This window comes from Saccostrea echinata, unplaced genomic scaffold (assembly GCF_033153115.1).
Source record: "Saccostrea echinata isolate AGI-Se365-2 ecotype Australia unplaced genomic scaffold, CSIRO_AGI_Sech_v1 ptg000007l, whole genome shotgun sequence".
NCBI lineage: Eukaryota > Metazoa > Mollusca > Bivalvia > Ostreida > Ostreidae > Saccostrea > Saccostrea echinata.
This window is the reverse complement of record NW_026889756.1, coordinates 3,322,564-3,343,053: the sequence shown is the minus strand read 5'-3', so window position 1 is coordinate 3,343,053 and position 20,490 is coordinate 3,322,564. Positions and strand designations below refer to the sequence as shown.

The 20,490-nt window shown below is 32.8% G+C and overlaps 2 protein-coding genes across 2 annotated transcripts; one reads left to right on the top strand and one right to left on the bottom strand.

Moving 5' to 3' along the window:
* Positions 1-530: 530 nt before the first annotated feature.
* LOC133180856 (porimin-like) lies at positions 531-3,534 on the bottom strand. Its single transcript, XM_061315306.1, has 2 exons — positions 3,440-3,534; positions 531-1,791 (listed from the first exon to the last, which is right to left on the bottom strand). The coding sequence occupies exons 1-2, from the start codon at positions 3,510-3,512 to the stop codon at positions 1,121-1,123; spliced, it is 744 nt and encodes a 247-aa protein (XP_061171290.1). The 5' UTR covers positions 3,513-3,534; the 3' UTR covers positions 531-1,120.
* A 12,105-nt stretch (positions 3,535-15,639) lies between these two features.
* LOC133180855 (uncharacterized) lies at positions 15,640-16,949 on the top strand. Its single transcript, XM_061315305.1, has 2 exons — positions 15,640-15,832; positions 16,420-16,949. The coding sequence occupies exons 1-2, from the start codon at positions 15,757-15,759 to the stop codon at positions 16,911-16,913; spliced, it is 570 nt and encodes a 189-aa protein (XP_061171289.1). The 5' UTR covers positions 15,640-15,756; the 3' UTR covers positions 16,914-16,949.
* The last annotated feature ends 3,541 nt before the right edge of the window (positions 16,950-20,490 follow it).

The window sequence follows — 20,490 nt, the reverse complement described above, 5'->3', positions numbered from 1 at the left end:
ATTACACTATTTGAACAATGTGTATCTGGGGGTCCGTGTTTTATGTTCTGTTCACAAATTTGTATTGTTTGTAGATTTTTTTCTTCACCTTTTTCATTTGTTAAGTAATATATATATATATATATATATATATATATATATATATATATATATATATATATATATATATATATATATATATATATATATATATATATACAAACAGACTTTGGAGAAATGAAGCAAAGACACACTTATATAGAGAATATATAGTATGAAGAAATTATTTCTGCCCTCTATGGTGTGTGAATGCTTTTCGAATAATTTTAACGAGAGATTGTGACAAATTGTGAAGAATTAACATTAAGTATACATCAGTTTTATCTGAAATACGAAAGAAAATTGTGTTATAATTGAGATTTAATTTTTCTCGTTCTAATTTGTTCAAACATAGGCCTTTTTCTCGGCTTGTTGGTCCATCTTCTTTCTTTAGATTATATCTGAGGGACTGAATATTGCTAGTTCGCCACAAAACTTAACAAAACATCGAATAAACATGAAAATTTATTCAAACATGTATAAAATTAAAAAAAAAATATATAGTATGTATGTTAAAATTAATTTAATAGCAAAACAAAACAGAAACAATATACACTTGCAACGGTTACCTCTATTTAAGAAAGGCAGAAATGATGAAGTACATTGTAAATGATTTGATTAAATGAATGGAGGGCCACGCATGCAAAGTTCTGTAAGTAAATGTGAGTTAAGACCTAAAGAGTAAAACTTGTATTCCAATTTTATTTGTTAATGGAGATAGGATAGGATGCATACGATACAAAATATGTTCAAAGCAAAAGGGGGAAAGTAAAGTATCAATTTAAAAATGAAAACCGATGCATGCGTACATGTACATGCGGCTTTGTTTGTTTCATATTTAACATAATAATTGAGCATTACAATATCCTGCATCAACACTATATTAGTATATGAATTATAAAAAGGCTTCTTTTTAAGAGTACATGGCCAAGTATTTTCAAACATGCCAGAAGCTCAATTAAGAAGATGCTCTCTCTCTCTCTCTCTCTCTCTCTCTCTCTCTCATATTTATGAACATGCTACAAGCTAATACAATCATGTATCATTCGGACATAGTTTTGTATTGGATATCGCTACCCAGCTCATTACTTCGTTTCCTTCTTCTGCTATAACAATATATTCCGCCTACTGCGATAATAACTATTGCAATGCCAAGGGCTATGCCCCCGACAAAGGACCCCGCGCTGAATTTACTCTTACTCGGTGAGGGAGTTGGTTTCTGAGTGGGATGTGATGTCATAGTTGATTCCGACGTCACAGGAATTGACATGGTTGTCATATTCGACAAGGGCGTCGTCATATTGGCTGGTTCAGCGGTTGTCATGTTCGAGGGTTCCGTTGTGGTGTTGTGTGGCGGTTCTGTTGTGGTGTTGTGTGGCGGTTCTGTTGTGGTGTTGTGTGGCGGTTCAGTTGTCGTGTTGTGTGGCGGTTCTGTTGTCATATTGTGAGCTGGTTCAGTTGTCATATTATGTGGCAGTTGTGTTGTCACGTTGAGGGTTGTTGGTTCACTTGTCATATTGTGCGTTGTTGGTTCAGTTGTCATACGGGTTGTGGGTTCAGTTGTCATGTTGTGGGTTGTTGGTTCAGTAGTCACATTTTGAGGGGTTGTTTGTGTTGTTGTGTTGTGATTTTTAGTTGTTAAGTTGTGAGTCGTCGGCTGTGTTGTTACATTAAAAGAGCCTGTTGTTGACATCGTGGTTAGATTTTTAGCCTCTAAAACAGAAGATTTTTAAAATAAATGTTATAAATCATTTCTTTATCTTGACATTAACTGACATAGGTAATTTTCTGATATACTCAAATTTCTTCAGAATACAAGGGTAAATATGGCGTAAGACGGTCGTTCAGTAAATTTTTGCCCTTGGATAGTTTCCGTAATTCAAGTCCCTTGAATACTTCTTGCTATTTGCGGTTGAATGAACCTCTATTTAATTGGGTCTCAATGAGTCAAAGACAGACAAGAGCTCTCACAACTAAAATAGAATAGAAGATTGAAAGATGTACACGTACAGATTGTGGTTTCAAAAGTGGACAACCAAAAACAAGCAGGAAACAAGGTATTTTCAGTCACGTTTTTACTTGGGAATTGATAGAAATACTATTTTTTGAGGAAATTGAACAAACCTCAGAGGTGTTTACTCGTACGGAAATTCCATATTTATCCCGGATTTATGTTTGAAAATACAGAGTGGTCTCTGAAAATTACGCTTCTGGGGGTATACTCCGAATTTTAACTCTTTGTAAGTCATATATATATTTTAGCAATTAATAATAGGGATTCACTAAAAAAAAAACGTTAATTACACTGATAAATATTTGGATTGCATTTATGCATGATGCATGCTGACAAAACGGATATTGTATAGGGCAGGGTGAACAGCTCTGAAATCTGTAGTGACCGCGACTCATTAGTTTCAAAAAGGCTTTTTATAGATTTTTTGAAAGAATTTGAAATTGTCTGATTACAGACACGCTGGAAGAGGACCAGTTTTAGCTGTTGACTAATTATTTTGCTCAGCCCATGGCCGTAGGAACGGGGGTGGGGGGTGGGTGTGCCCCCAATAATTTTGCTGATATATAGAATACTATAGAAAACATAGCTACTATATACTTGTTTCCCCTCAATAATAACGTCTGATGACCTTTTTTTGCTTGTCAAGGAATTTTTGGTATAGTTGATAGTGTTCCCCCCCCCCCAACTGAAAATGTATGGTTGTGCCCCCTTAAAGTGTAATTGCTTCCCACGGGCCTGCAGCCTTATGTTATATAGGTCTTCCTTCACTCAGCATTGTGTAATATAGGACTAGATATTTGCCTTTTAAGACAAGGTATTTTGCTCAGCATTGATATTAGGTATCAGTTAAATTTACTGCATGTACATTAAAGTTAATGTTATCTTGTAAAAGTATACACTCCGCATCTTAAATACCTTAGAAAGAAACCAGGTAATAATGTCGTATAATGGTACTTGCTCCTGGGCTTAAAAAATAAATTTTGTACAAGGAAGCAAGGAAGGTGATTATTTTCTACAAGGAGTAGTTCTAACCGATCAGAACACCGATGTGTCACTATACCGCGGAATATCATATCCTTGATTATGAAGTGTGGCTATGCTATTTGATATATATATATATATATATATATATATATATATATATATATATATATATATATATATATATATATATATATATATATATATATATATATATTTTAAAATTAAATTTAGTTACATCTTTTTTGTTTTGAAATACCGGTATATATGCTTTGTAAAATTAATATGGTTTTGAAAACTTCCTTCTTCAAATCTGGTATTTATTAACAGCTTTTAAATAATGAAAAAAAAAATGAAATTATTTACCTTCTAATGTCGAGGCATAAACACCACAAGACAGAAACAGAGCAAGGACCAGTGTCCTCATTCCTACCGCCATCTCCGCTGTGAGTGTGAAGCTCTTCAGTCATTGACTATATCACATGATATCCCTGCGTCAAAGGTCAAGGAAGTGATAGTTCGTTGTACAGATATAGCTCTCGAGTAGGGATACATATACCAGATAGCAATGAGCACACACTTTGAAAAAGGAAGTAGATGTTCATTATATAGTTGCTTAAGTTTCACTGGTGCATGGAAAGACTCGCTCAAAATGTAGTTTTCTACAGTGTTTTTAAATGTTTATTAACATTCATATGATATGACATTAAAATAAATCATAGTTACAACAAATTTCCAAATCCGCAAAAGGTGCGCTAGAAGGATGATATATATTAATTGATTTCAAGCGGTTGAGAAATGATTATTAAATTTCGAACACATTATTGGGACACTCGATATGCGGCCATAAAATTTCATTGTGCATTAAGGTGTATATTTATTCATAACCTAAAATGTTGTTTCCTTTTTTTCTGTTTTAGATTTCCGTATGCTCATAGGTCGATTTCTTACAATGCGGAAACAGTTCTAGGAAGTGATTTTATATAATGATGAAAAATTTAATGTTAAACTGTGCTGATAGAGTGATGTATTCCGTAAGGAAATTAATCTCGTTATGAAGGACGACAATTTAAAGTCTCTAACCATATTTATTTTATCTAAAAAGTCGAAAACATTACATGCATTTTCAAATTTATTACAACTAATATTTTTTATCCTTATTTTAAATATAGAGATCTTATTACCTGCAGACGTATTCTCGTCAGTTGTTAAAGCAATTTTCGAATTTTTTTAAACTCCCTGGTTTTTTTTCCCTGAGATTCCAAAGTATTATAAGACATGGGATAGTTTACACCTATCCACTGGTAGTGAGAGGTATATGATACTTGATTTTAGTTGGGAATTGAATATTTCAAACATCGAAAAATAAGTAATGATTCTTCCCTAAATTACATTGAACTGCATGATGTAAATTTTTGAATAAAATGTTTTCTCTTTTGGTTTTGTTTGTCTTTGTTTCTTTTGTTTTGTTTTGTGTGTTCGTTTTTTGTTGTTTTGTTTTGTTTTTGTTTTTGTTTTTTTTTTTTTGGTTTGGTTTTTTGATAGCATTCGATTAATCTAGAGGACATATTTATAAATCTCATTGATCTTGATGAGCTCGTTTCCGAGTGATCGTCCATTTTGTGATAAAATCCTGGGACAAGCTTTACAATACATGATTAAGGTATAAGAGTACATGATTAACAATTTTCAAATATTGGAAACATGTTTATAAAAGCCGTTTTGTGTAACTAATGAAGAATAAAGAAAGAACGAGACGCTATGTAAGTATAAAATTTCATTTTGCAAGACTCGTTGAGAATTTCAAAAATTATAAGAATATAAGGTAAGATTTCCGAGGAAGAGCAAGTAAAAACATCAAATTTAGCACATCTATGATATAATAAAGAATTAAATAAGATGAGTAAATTATGGAAATACAGTGAAATACGGGTATATACACCTTGACCATTTAAAGTCAGCATTCTGTAAATTCTATGGTCGCTATAATGACCTTGTTAACAAATGTAACTTATCATTGTGTCGTATTCTGTGTTAATAATAAAATTTTTAGGCCTTTGTTCTTGATACTAAAGAACAAGATACGGTTTCAATACAGATCTGGCTTAGTATTTTTCTTAAATATGAAAGTGATGTAAGAAATTAAAAATCATGCATTGAAATTCCATGCAGAAAGAACATACATGTACAAATTGTTTTTCTCATATGACCTCCTAAATGCTAATTGTTACGTCAAGGACTTGTACATTTTTAACCGTATTTTCTGGAAAAGGTTGCAGAAGACATCAATTTTCAGTGGGATTTTCTTTCAGATAATACAGAGCACATGCATCGCCCACAAAGATTTTAAGAAGTGTGATTTTTCAAAGGAATTTACACAACATATCCAAAAATGAAAGAGGGCGACGGCTGTGGAAACTGTTTTCTTAAGTAAAATAACCCCAGGAATGAGTCATTTTGAGGCTTTTTTGTTCAAAACCTGCAAATGTACCAACTTAATGACGTCATATTTCCAGAATGGGCCTCCTTCATGCTATATTCTTTCACGATTTATCACGTTCATATACTCAACTCATAATTAAGCCAATTTCATGACTTTTTTTAAAAAACATTATAAATCTTAGGGCACACATTTGTTTGACTACGGAATATTCCGTCTACCTGATCAATATATAGGGCTCATGGTGGATGTTTTCTCCTCCTAGACACCTGATCCCATTTCTGGAATTATCAGGAATCCACATTTTATGCCTTGTTCGCGGATTTGTTTTGTTTGTTTGTTTGTTTGTTGAGATCGATCACTATTTTTATCTTCATTTTTTTCATTACAACGCAAACATCATTAAAATGGGGAATCAATTATTGTATTTGTTTTTCTAAGCTTAAGAATTTAAGGGTGCTTGAAAGGAAATTTAGTGCGAAACAACCACCGAAGTCTGAGATTTTTCTTTGAAGCATAATAATGCATAATTAGTAATTTCGCATGTATATTTCGAGAGAGGGAGCTGATACTTTAAAACAGCAACTTTGATTATACAACTTTGATTATAATAATTAATGTAGAATGAAAACCTTCCAAACCGCGTCGACAAAAAATTGCACGCTTCAATAGATTTCGAAGCCATCTTCATTTTACGCAAAACTTCACGTTTTTCTCAGTATCAATTAAAAAAAAATATAGACACTGATCAACACACAACAGATGACCTTTACATTAAACAGACTTTAGACATGGAACAACACACAAAGATAAACTTAACAGTAAACAGATTAAACACATGGATCAACACACAACAGATGACCTTAACATTGAACAGATTTTAGACACGGATCAACACACAACAGGTGACCTTAACATTAAACAGATTTTAGACACGGATCAACACACAACAGATGACCTTAAAAGTAAACCAGATTATAGAAGATACGGATCAACACACAACAGGTGACCTTGACAGTAAACAGATTTTATACACGAATCAACACACAAAGATAAACTTAACAGTAAACAGATTAAACACATGGATCAACACACAACAGATGACCTTAACATTGAACAGATTTTAGACACGGATCAACACACAACAGGTGACCTTGACAGTAAACAGATTTTAGACACGAATCAACACACAAAGATAAACTTAACAGTAAACAGATTAAACACATGGATCAACACACAACAGATGACCTTAACATTGAACAGATTTTAGACACGGATCAACACACAACAGGTGACCTTGACAGTAAACAGATTTTAGACACGGATCAACACACAAAGATAAACTTAACAGTAAACAGATTAAACACATGGATCAACACACAACAGATGACCTTAACATTGAACAGATTTTAGACACGGATCAACACACAACAGGTGACCTTGACAGTAAACAGATTTTAGACACGGATCAACACACAAAGATAAACTTAACAGTAAACAGATTAAACACATGGATCAACACACAACAGATGACCTTAACATTGAACAGATTTTAGACACGGATCAACACACAACAGGTGACCTTGACAGTAAACAGATTTTAGACACGGATCAGCACACAAAGATAAACTTAACAGTAAACAGATTAAACACATGGATCAACACACAACAGATGACCTTAACATTGAACAGATTTTAGACACGGATCAACACACAACAGGTGACCTTGACAGTAAACAGATTTTAGACACGGATCAACACACAAAGATAAACTTAACAGTAAACAGATTAAACACATGGATCAACACACAACAGATGACCTTAACATTGAACAGATTTTAGACACGGATCAACACACAACAGGTGACCTTGACAGTAAACAGATTTTAGACACGGATCAGCACACAAAGATAAACTTAACAGTAAACAGATTAAACACATGGATCAACACACAACAGATGACCTTAACATTGAACAGATTTTAGACACGGATCAACACACAAAGATAAGCTTAACAGTAAACAGATTAAACACATGGATCAACACACAACAGATGACCTTAACATTGAACAGATTTTAGACACGGATCAACACACAACAGTTTATTTTAGACACGGATCAACACACAAAGATAAACTTAACAGTAAACAGATTAAACACATGGATCAACACACAACAGATGACCTTAACATTGAACAGATTTTAGACACGGATCAACACACAAAGATAAGCTTAACAGTAAACAGATTAAACACATGGATCAACACACAATAGTTGACCTTAACATTGAACAGATTTTAGACACGGATCAACACACAACAGTTGATTTTAGACACGGATCAACACACAAAGATAAACTTAACAGTAAACAGATTAAACACATGGATCAACACACAACAGATGACCTTAACTGTCAAAAGATCTGTCACAGACATAGTTTATCACATAAATTAAAGATATAACCTTAATTTAATGGAAGACTTCATGAGCTTTCAGTTGTGAAGAAGTGAAATAAAATTATACTTTGAAATATATTTTATTGCTATTTAAATTGCATATAGCCATATACACTACAAGTACATGTACATTCAATACTGTTTATATATTCATTAATATTCATGAAAATAATTAAATAAACAAGGTTTAAACAGACATAGGACATTATGCAGAAAGATTTATTATACCTCTACTCTTATTACTCTATATGAAATTAATAACATAAAACTGTCTATTTCCACGAGAAGAGACTATTTCCCTCATCTGAGGACTACTCCCTGGAAAATCAGAGCTACTCCCTGGGACTACTCCCTCATGAATATTTATTAATAATTTTAACCAATCGAAGTGTTCAGTGGGCGGAGCGTTTAAGAAATCTCGAGTCTGTGACGTCATGTTATTAGCAATGTAACTATGACGTCAAAACATTTCGACATGCGATGTCAAAATCATACTTGGATTCAAGCGAAATGAAGGCAACGATAATTCTTCGAAATGTCAGTGAAAATACTTTTAAAAAATAATTTAATTGTTTTAGTACACGATGCATTACTTATAACAATGTGTTAAACCGCATGTATTTGTGATTTTGCCTCTACATTGTTAAATGTCGGAATGTCTGGTGAAAAAATTAAATCGTCTATGATTGTTTCGGTATAATAAAACAGTTATGGAATGGGAACTCGGGAAACAGCAAATTTATGGTTCCCCGAGGGAGGAAACTATTTCCTCCCTCGGGGAACCATAAATTTGCTATTTCCCTCGTACCCATTCCATAATTGTATAATACAATTTGTATATACAGTATTCAAGAGGTAACTCAGACACAAAACAAATGGCACAGGAACTGAGTATTCACTGTTAATCAGTAAATCAGCATAAAACAATCAAACCTCATCTCTTAAATGGTGACCTACATGCAAATCAAAGAGCTTGACATATGAGGCTATAAAGTATATACACTGTAGCACCTAGAATTTAAGATCTAAGTTCGTTTGGGTGGAAAAAAAATTAAGTTTTGCCGGAAATGAAAGGAATATTAATGTAAGACGATTATCTCAATGTTCCATTACTCTGTACTGCACACTCTTATTCGAGAATGGCGACCGATTGCTATAATAATAAACGAGCCCAATGCACGCTAATGTTACTAAAAGACCTAGAGCAACACCACCAAGGAAGGCCCATGGATCGAATTCCTTCTTTTTTGTAGAAGATGAGCGACGGGTGGTTGTTGGAATTGTATGTAATGTTGACGTCATTGTGAATTGTGATGTCATAGTGGATGGTAAAGTTGTTGTTACAGACGAGACTTCACTTGAAGCATTTGTTGACTGTGTTGTCATGTCGGTAAAAATTGTCATATTAGAATTGATTGTTCCTGAGAATGATGCCACTGTTGTCGAGTATTGTTCTGTTGTTGTGTTGTTTTGCGTTGGTGTTGACAAATTTGGTTCGATTGTCGGTTGTAGTGTAGTTGTCAAATCTGTTTTTGTTGTTCCTTCTTTTGATTCGGCTGCAACCGGAATAGAAAATTGAGCTATTGAGAACGTGCAGTTTATAACTTTTCTAGCAAGATATCTTTAATTGGAAAAGAACTCGCATTGTTTCAGAGACGTGATTTTCATTGTCACCATAGTGAAAATCTTTCATTAAAATCATTGTTATGTTCACGTTACATGAAGTACCCTTTATAAGTCTATGCAAATACTTTTTAAATATAAGGCAACAGAACACGTACACTTCGTAGTTTACGTGTTGTTTTCATAGGCTATTTTTTTTATTTATACAAAATGGGCATAGAAAAAAATCAAGTTCTAATTAAGTATATAGCCCACTAAATAACATGTTCTGAAACATTAAAAAAAACCATATACTACATTGTATTTTCAGCAAGGTATTTTAATTACATGTGAACCTGTGCTTAGTGCTTAAAATTTTTAAAAAAATTTGAACAGAACAATATATGCTGAATGCATACGCATTAGGAATATGTTTATGAGGATAATTATAAATGATATTTTCTATGAGTTCTAGTATCGACCCACATCTATATTTGTCTGGTTTGCTAATAAAGATAAAATTGAACAAATTAAATAAAGACAATCTAGATCAATCTTACGAAATGAAGGAAGTTGAAAGCAAATCAACTTTGAAAGTATACAAAACCCTACATTCATGAGAAATTTGAAAAAAAAAGTTCTTACCCAACTTTGCAAGTCCACACAAATCGAAAAGAATTAGCCCACAGTAAAAACTGACTACAAAATTTGCCTTCATATTTACAATTTCAGAAATACAGCGATCTTCATTCATGCACAGCTGTAATCAGCCTCTACTACCGCGTACGTGTAATATATAGGTCAAGGGTCATAAAAACCGGGTACCTTGTACAGCATAGTAATTTTTATCACCACAGACGATAGACACAAGATAACAACCACACGGCAATGAGTTCATCGACGAACACGTCCACATAACTCTGACATAATTCTATATACATGTTGTAAGTTGTATCTACGTGGGGTATCATGAATTAATAGAGACTTAATAATTTTAATAGAGATTTTTATTATTTTAAGGTGAAACCATACTCCCCCCCCCCCCCCAAAAAAAAAAAACTAATAAATTTTCCCAATTGGTTTTAAGATTTCAGTGTTATATTCTCCTAAAAATGATTGAAAAGGATTGCATTTTAAAAATAAGTGAAAAAAAAATGGTTATGTGTTTTAGAATTTTACAGAGGTTGCAGTCTGTGTAAAAGTGCGAAAGTCTTAAGCAAGACTTGATTATTTTGAAGGAGATTTTTTTTTTTTACTTCTATATTTATAAATGACATTCTTAAAAAATATGAATCTTAGTGCAAAAAAAAGTCAAATTTTCATATATAGATGTAAAAACACAGTCATATAACTTTTAAAGCAATATGAGCTGCAACTTTAATGTCAGAAATTTTTGTTGCAAAATTGTAATTAACTATTTCAATGACAGAAACAAGAACGTTTATAAACTTCTGTTGTTCATATTTGCGATGGATGAAGTATTTATAAGCTTTGATTGAAGCAAAATTACATTATTGTCGTCCTGTACAATATTGATTTCTTATATAATACTATATATTTGATTGTACAGAATCCTATATTCTGAAACAATTTGATACTTTATTTCTGCTAATTGATAAAAAAATGTTTAAATTGCATACAAATTTATCATAATTACACATTATAACAGCAAAATAAAATTCTCAAAAATGCAGCTCATATTGCTTTAAATAAATAAATGCGATTACATATGACATTTTATTAACATAATTAAAGATATTTGTATGTTCAATAATATATTTTCCCAATTTGAATTTTTCTCAGAAATTTATCCAAATATTTGAAATTAAACATTTACATGTATGAACATTGTCTTTCAGGAATCTACGGCTACGTGTAGGTGTATTCATCATCAGTGTAAAGCATGGGACTTTAATTTTTTTTTTTTAATAATTTTTCAACAAAAATTTATAATTTATATTAATGTATCATTTAAGTCAACTTGATAATATATAATTGCTTCATTACACTCGTTTTCTTTTATTTTATATATCACTAATTGAATGATGAGAGATTTTTCTAAAAGAAATAATACGATAACTCTCCTACCATCCCCCCTATAAATATGTTGTATGCGAGTTTGTGAAATAATGTTTCAAATTTGAAAAATTTCCATCAAAAATTAACCCGAGTATAACTCTTCCTTAATTAGTTTTCTACATTTAGATTCTAGATTTTAGAATTTGTCTGTATCACCAAGTACCTATATAGGGAACTTGTCTGTATCACCAAGTACCTATATAGAGAACTTGTCTGTATCATCAAGTACATATATAGAGAACTTGTCTCTATCACCAAGTCCCATGTATAGAAAACTTGTCTGTATCACCAAGTACCTATATAAAGAACTTGTCTGTATCACCAAGTACCTATATAGAGAACTTGTCTGTATCACCAAGTACCTATATAGAGAACTTGTCTGTATCATCAAGTACATATATAGAGAACTTGTCTGTATCACCAAGTACCTATATAGAAAACGTGTCTGTATCACCAAGTACCTATATAGAGAACTTGTCTGTATCATCAAGTACATATATAGAGAACTTGTCTGTATCACCAAGTACCTATATAGAAAACCTGTCTGTATCACCAAGTACATATATAGAGAACTTGTCTGTATCACCAATACCTATATAGGGAACTTGTCTGTATCACCAATACCTATATCGAGAACTTGTCTGTATCACCAATACCTATATAGAGAACTTGTCTGTATCACCGATACCTATATAGAGAACTTGCCTGTGTCACCAATACCTATATAGGGAACTTGTTTGTATCACCAATACCTATATAGGGAACTTGTCTGTATCACCAAGTGCCTATATAGAGAACTTGTCTGTATCACCAATACTTATATAGGGAACTTGTCTGTGTCACCAATACTTATATAGAGAACTTGTCTGTATCACCAAGTACCTATATAGGGAACTTGTCTGTATCACCAATACCTATATAGAGAACTTGTTTGTATCCCCAATACCTATATAGGGAATTTGTCTGTATCACCAATACCTATATAGGGAACTTGTCTGTATCACCAAGTGCCTATATAGGGAACTTGTTTGTATCACCAATACCTATATAGGGAACTTGTCTGTATCACCAATACCTATATAGGGAACTTGTCTGTATCACCAATACCTATATAGAACTTGTCTGTATCACCAAGTGCCTATATAGAGAACTTGTCTGTATCACCAATACCTATATAGAGAACTGTCTGTATCACCAATACCTATATAGGGAACTTGTCTGTATCACCAAGTACCTATATAGAGAACTTGTCTGTATCACCAAGTACCTATATAGAGAACTTGTCTGTATCACCAATACCTTTATAGAGAACTTGTCTGTAACACCAATACCTATATAGAGAACTTGTCTGTATCACCAATACCTATATAGAACTTGTCTGTATCACCAATACCTATATAGAGAATGTGTCTGTATCACCAATACGTATATAGGGAACTTGTCTGTATCACCAATACTTATATAGGGAACTTGTCTGTATCACCAATACCTATATAGAGAACTTGTCTGTATCACCAATACCTATATAGGGAACTTGTCTGTATCACCAATACTTATATAGGGAACTTGTCTGTATCACCAATACCTATATAGAGAACTTGTTTGTATCACCAATATCTATATAGGGAACTTGTCTGTATCACCAATACCTATATAGTGTCTGCATCACCAAGTTCCTTTATAGAGAACTTGTCTGTATCACCTAAACCTATCTCATAGCAGTTCATTGTGACATATGCTATTGCTTGCAATAGCAAAATTTCTTTCCGTTTTACGTTCCGTTCCTCGTTTTAGCGACACCACATCAGACAATTTATGATGCGTCTTTCTAAATTTGATAGCAACTAGAAAGCATGACTTTGGACTGAGGTGTGACCTCTCAGCAGCGATTGGAAAAATCAGCCATTCAATGAATTAGTGTTCTGTCATGTTCTTGTCTTCAGTCCATTTGAATATGCTTTCCCCTCTCACAAAATATCGAAGTGTACGCATTCCCTACATTCCAAATGGTCGTTCATCTTCAGTGGTTATACCAGCACTATCAGCCCCATACGACATATAGATCAGTAACATTATTATACAGTGTAGGATGAATGAGGTTTAGGGACTTTGCAAAGCAAATATTGGCATAAAGCGTATTCCTTTTATAAATTGTAAGTCACAGTGTAAAAATTTGTTCTTCAAAGCGTCTTAAATTGTACGTCACATAGAAACGTAAAGGACCTTTAGGTTAAAATTAAAAGTTAAACATAAAGGTCAAACACCTCTACAATAGAGAGTGGGGATTATAATGAGGGGTTACTTTAACATCATAGAATCAAATAGATGTTAACGTACAGTTCAAATATTTGATTGCTGTGAGATTTCATATCAGTAGCGTGTACGATCGTGAGTCTGAATTGTGTGTGTGAGGGTGTGTGTGTGTGTGTATCTCTTTCAGATGAGACCCTATAAACCGAGGTACCGTGTCACGGTAGGCGTTTACACGATAAAGACCCCCCCCCCCCCCCCCGCTTCGGCCGTTAGCGCCATGCATGAGACAAAATTAGTGGCACATTTCACCTATAGTAGGTGACGTCTCTATTATAATTCAATTCAATTGTTTATTTACCAGTTAAGTACCCTCATGGGGCAAAAAGAAAGTACATAGTAAACACTTATATATGTATACAGTCATAAGTGAATAATTCATAATGGGACGTAAAACAAAATACAGTCATTAACCAATCCATTTGATGAAGGAAGAAATCCTGCTTAATTTTGAATGTTTGTTATAAAATTGAGTCAGGGTCATAGCATGTTTTACCATCCTAACTCACGTGTGACCTCCTTCACCTTTGAACTCAAAATGTTGGCTTTTTAAAAAGACTTTTCTGATCTGAAACATTTATTTCTTATAGCGTAAACTTAAGATATTTGTTGCCTACTTTTTGGTTAAATCATCCTAATTAAATGTGTAATTATGACCCAAATGTGACTTGACCTTGGACTTGTTGTCAAATTTTAGTTCAATTTAACAGGACTTACCTTTGATCTTTACTTTTAAATTAAAGGGGTCAGGAAAAGAATTATACATGTATACGGTAAAAACATACGTGCATTTTTGCCCCCATAAAAGCCAGATTCTGAAAATCCCTAGAATTAAATGTATTCAATTGTATATATTGTATGAAATTTCTTATTTAACAAAAATTATTTTAGTTTGGAAGTAGATTTTCAGCAATTCTCGTTTCTGTGAGTCACAAACATTTTGGATTTTCTGTTACTGTTTAAGAAAGAGGACAAAATGGACAAAATTCGTTCAATTTTCAGTGTAGAATTTACTAAGCAAAAGCTAAAGCTTTCCCCAGAAAAAAAATATTCACATATTTTGTTGATATTATAATGTATGTAAAATACACCTTTTTCTCTCAAAATCATCAAATTTTTAATTTACGTCATCTTCCTGACATATCTAACGTATGGCCTCATGGCTGATGAAAATAGGTAATGCCTTCAAACCTGCAGATATCACCCTGATTTAGAACATATAAGTATAGACATCTCCATTAAAGTCGGTTTTTGGTGGCAGATATTGGTCATTGCAGAATGTAATCCTTTTCTCTTAAGATTTATTTCCTACATTTAGGCATGTCATAGAAATGTGCCTTCACATTTTCATCCACTTCTGAATCAGTTTGAAGGAGTGGCATGTGTTTTTATATTAGAAAAAAAAATCAAGTTCTAATTAAATTTCTAGACCTTTTTAAAATATTTTAATTTCACCACTCTTACGGCAGGACTTTGATTTTTAAAATCAATTAACAATATCAATGGATTGATTTTGGGGAAAAAAGAAAACTTTTGCTCTTGAACATGTTTCTTACATGGGTCCATAACCTTGTCAGGTCGATCACAGTTTCCCCTCACCGACTAGCAGTGTTATCAGTGACGAGGAGTCCGAGTATTACACCTGTATAATCACCTGAACAGTCTGATCAACCAATGACCCGTGACACTCCCTCATCAGGTATAAAGGTGAGATTATTCCTGGCTCACAGAGAGACAAGCTGCTTCCTACACCAGTTCTAGCCTCCGTCCGCCGTTTTATCCTTCCACTCGTCACCATGAGGTCTCTGTTCTGTATGGGGGTCACGGCGATCCTCTGTCTCCTGCGTATAGAAGGGGGCGTTGTTTTTGGAGGTAGGTGAATATATAACTTCGGCTATATAAAGTTAATAAACTGCAAGACAGATCTTGATCAGTATGTGGTCCATGTAAATTTTTAAGAATTTTTTTCGTAATTCTATTTGAAGTCCTTTACCAATTTTGTGCCACCGATTTTACACACAGATCTTGAAGTGCCAGATCTGTATTTTCTAGTATTTCATTTACTTACTTGTAATTACTAGTATTACCTTGACTTAATTACTAGTTTTACCTTGACTTATTTACTAGTTTTACCTTGACTTATTTATTACTTTTACCTTTATTTCAATGCAATAAGTACACGTAGTTGAAGAATGAAAATTATCCATTGTTTAATGATTTTACGTTGTCCACATGAAAATACGTGGTTTCTACTTATTCAAAATTGGTGCATCTATAATAATTCATAACAATAATAATTAAATAAGACTCTGATCTACTGTCAGTACGAATGAAAATTTGTCTCGTTAAACGAAATAGAAAGCCTTGGATTAATTTTGTCAAATTCTCCTTAAATACACGCAAGACTAGCTGATCTATATCGATCTACATAATAATAGATGCCTTCTCAACAATTATAGGTATAGTTCAAAGAAACCCTTCCCTTGAAGCGAATGAAACAAGTACAAGTTCTGCGAACACAGCCATAACAACGAGTAACGCCACAGGAATTATGACGACCGTCTCAAATATGACAACAAGCAACATGACAACTGTCCCTGTGACAACTAGTAACATGACAACAGCTTCCATGACAACAAATAACGTGACCAACAACATGACAACTGCGCCCATGACAACGAATAACGTGACCAACAATATGACAACAGCCTCCATGTCAACTACATCCGGGAACTCGAGTATGCCAATGACGTCAGAAGGACCTTTGTCGTCACCTACGAAACCCCAGACTTCTACCACAAAAACAACCACTACGACAACTGCTCCTAAGACTTCTAAATTTAGCGGAGCCTCGTTTGGAGGAGGAATAGCTCTCGGTGTTGTTCTTGCCGCTATTCTTTCTTTTGGAATATATAAATATAAAAGTCGGAATGCGGGATATTCCCGGTACTGAATAATGTGAAATCTCAATTACCTCAAGTCCAAAAAATACCTGAATTGTGTTTTTTTAGGAGACAACTAAAAAAAAAAACTGCAAAAATTTTGTTCTTCAAAGAAGTAAATACTAGTAGTTGTATTGCAACAGAGATAATGATAAGTAGACTATCAGTTTGAGAAACATGTTGAAATACTTAAATGCATTTCTACATTGTACATGAATGTAGGCTTACATTTGAAAAAAAAAATCTTTTGTATATGCGATTTTATGTACGATAAACTGTCTGTGTGTACATGTAAAACAGGCGAATGTAAGTAGTATGTGTTGGTTGTGTTTGGTTGTGTTTTTACATAAAACATATTTAGTGTAATTTTTTTTACAGAAATGTCTGAATGACGGAGCGAGCAAAGGATCAATTTGTTTATGTGTGTATTATATCGTTTATTACGTGTTTTGTACTGAATTAAAAAAGAAAAGTAAAATACATGAGTTTTAAAGTACAGTCTTTCTTGTCATTTTAATATGAACATGTTCCAGAAGAGAATTGAGGAGAAATCTGGAAATTCCTGATCTGCAGCTGTAATATTACATTGTACTTTAAGGTCAGGCGAAACATTCCTTAGCATTATAGAATTTCCCCATGTACAGTGTACTTTAAGAAGTTTCCTAAGAGAAAATTGAGGCAAATCACCAGGCATTTTTACAGTTTTCCAAAGGATGGAATTTTCTATATGACCGTGGAAATCACTAAAATTCCTGATATCACAATTTAGACGAATGATATTTTGAGAAATTTTGAAAGCGGTTTACAAGTCCCCCATGAAAGAATAAGGTCCTACATGTATAGTATATTTTCAGGCATTTGTGTAAGATTCCAGAGGATAGTATTCGCTTTACATAATCTTATATTGTAAATCACTTGAAATGGGATTGCTGATATTATAACTTTTTACGTATATATATATATATATATATATATATATATATATATATATATATATATATATATATATATATATATATATATATGTTAGAAATTTTGAAACCAGTTTAGAAATCACAAGATACAAATGTAATAATATGTATGTTTGCAAGTTTTGGTCAGTTATAGAGAAATAAAGATAAATTCAAGGAAAGTGTCGTCAGACCTTTAAGGTCAAGATCTAGTAAATGAAGAGTGCCTACAGATTTCTCAAATTTGAGAAACAAATTTCTTTAATAATATATTACAATTGTAGCTAAATAAATTGAGGTGTATCGGGGCATAATATTTAGATAAACGGAACGAAAAAACACATTTTAAACTGCCCTTTTCAATGAAAAATGAAGAAAATCAGGTATAAAAATGGGAGTTTTCTCCATCTCAGACAAACAAAATGCATCAATATTGCCTACAGTCTCTCAGTAAACGGCTTTTCATATCTTCTTGACCTCTTCTTTAAAATGATATTAAATTGAATATAGGTATCGGGGTTCCTTTTGAAATGATTTCAAATTGAATTCCATGAAAATGTGTCATTTTCTACTTAATTCTGTTATAGCCATAAAATACGGGAAAAAATAAAATTAAATCAATTATGACGTCATAATGGATCTAGCACCAAAAGACAGACTAAACTCATTTACTAGATCTTGACCTTAAAGGACAAAAATCCCAGAACAAAATTTCTGTGATTGTAAAAGGATTGGTTGTTGTCTTCTCTTCTCGTCACGTGGTTGCATGTCATTATTAATGAAGATAAACTCTGGCGTATAAACCACAGGTTTGGCTGATAAATCAGTCATTTGTACAAATATTTGTTGTATTTCACAATGTACAGGCGTATGGGATAAGATAAAATAAATGCATGTGATACAATGTATCTAGCTGTTGATTATGTCTCGCTTGTAATTACGAACGGACAGTTCATACACATGACATAACCTGATTACTGTTTTGTCATCTCTACAGGTGTATAAATTTTATAACTTTTAAAAGTAACAAAACTCCCCCTCCCATCCCCATAGATATTATTTTATAAAAAGTCATTCATCGTATAAATCTTATTTAAAAAAGAATATATGCACAATCTTGGCAATGAAGGACAAGTAAAATTGTGTCTACATAAAATGACATTTCGGGAAAGTAGTATTGAGGAGGGGGGGGTGGCCCCAATTTTTTTTTTTCAAAGAGAGCCCCCTCTGCCTTTTTGCGTTTGGGTAGTCTTCTCTCTCTCTCTCTCTCTCTCTCTCTCTCTCTCTCTCTCTCTCTCTCTCTTTTGTTTTGAAGGGGGGTTAGTTAATATGAATATATGTAACCTCATTGACAATGAAGGACAATGAAATCTGTGTCTACATAAAATGACATTTAGGGAGTGGGGGATGGCCCCCTTTTTTCTAAGAGAGCCCCCCTTTTTTTCGTTTGGGCAGTCTTCTTTCTTTTCTTTTTTTTTGATGGGGGTAAGTTTTTTCAGGCTTTTATTTTGGTTTCTTAATTATTTTATGCACTCGAGTCGATTCTTAAAAACGGCACTACCTCCCTGCATTCATCCTCCTAAAACATATATTTATTCATAAAGTTTAGAAATTTTCTTTCTGATCAGACACGGCATGTTTACTTTGTAATAAATTGCGGGTATTTTCAATACGTAACCGATTTTAAAGAGCTATTGTTATATTTTCTTTGAAGAAAAAAGTATTCGATTAATTAAGGTAGAACCTATGTCGGAAAAGTCTTTGTCACAGGATTTTCAAACTTTTCAAAATGAGTAATTAGCACTTGCTTATTCATCAGTTAAAAATACATGGCATGTTTCCTTGTTATTAAATGTAGTGCAACAGGCACAATTTAGAATGATTTTTATACACGGCAACTATTATTTTCAGCCGTTTTTAAGGGTACATGGTCATAAGAATATATATATATATATAGAAAATCACAAAAATACTTCTTCAAATACCTTTGTTTATAGATTTCATTAACTGAAGAATAGATAGAAATATTATTCAAAAATAAATTCGTTTTTCTTCAATTGACATGGAAGATTAAATCCACATTTCAATAAATATACGCTAATGCACTCAATATTTTTAAAAGGATTTTTAGTTCATCAACAACCCTAAATTTTTAAATATTTACCAAAAGTCTTTGTGACAGTGTTTTCAATCCTTAATATGATGAAGAACATACCCAAATGATTACAAAAAATGATTAAAATATATACCTTTCCCCGCAAACTAATAAGAGATATTTTTTTGTCAATACTAGTCTTACTAGTAATACTGCAGTAATACTGCACTTACACAGGCTTTCATGATTAAATGAATGTTTTTGTGTTACTTTCAGATTTACAATATGAATATTTATCCAAAAATGGAACTTCTATTTAAAAAATTAATACTTAGCGAATTGTTATTATTATACACCAACTACTAAAAATCCAAATGAATAATTAAGAAAAAATTATGAAAATGAATACATTTCATTTCATGATAGACATTACAAACAATAAACACAATATTTAATAGATTTAGGATTTAGACGACATATCATCAAGATATTGTACTATTTAGTCAACTGAAGATTTCTTAGCAGCTTTGCATTCCTTCAAAA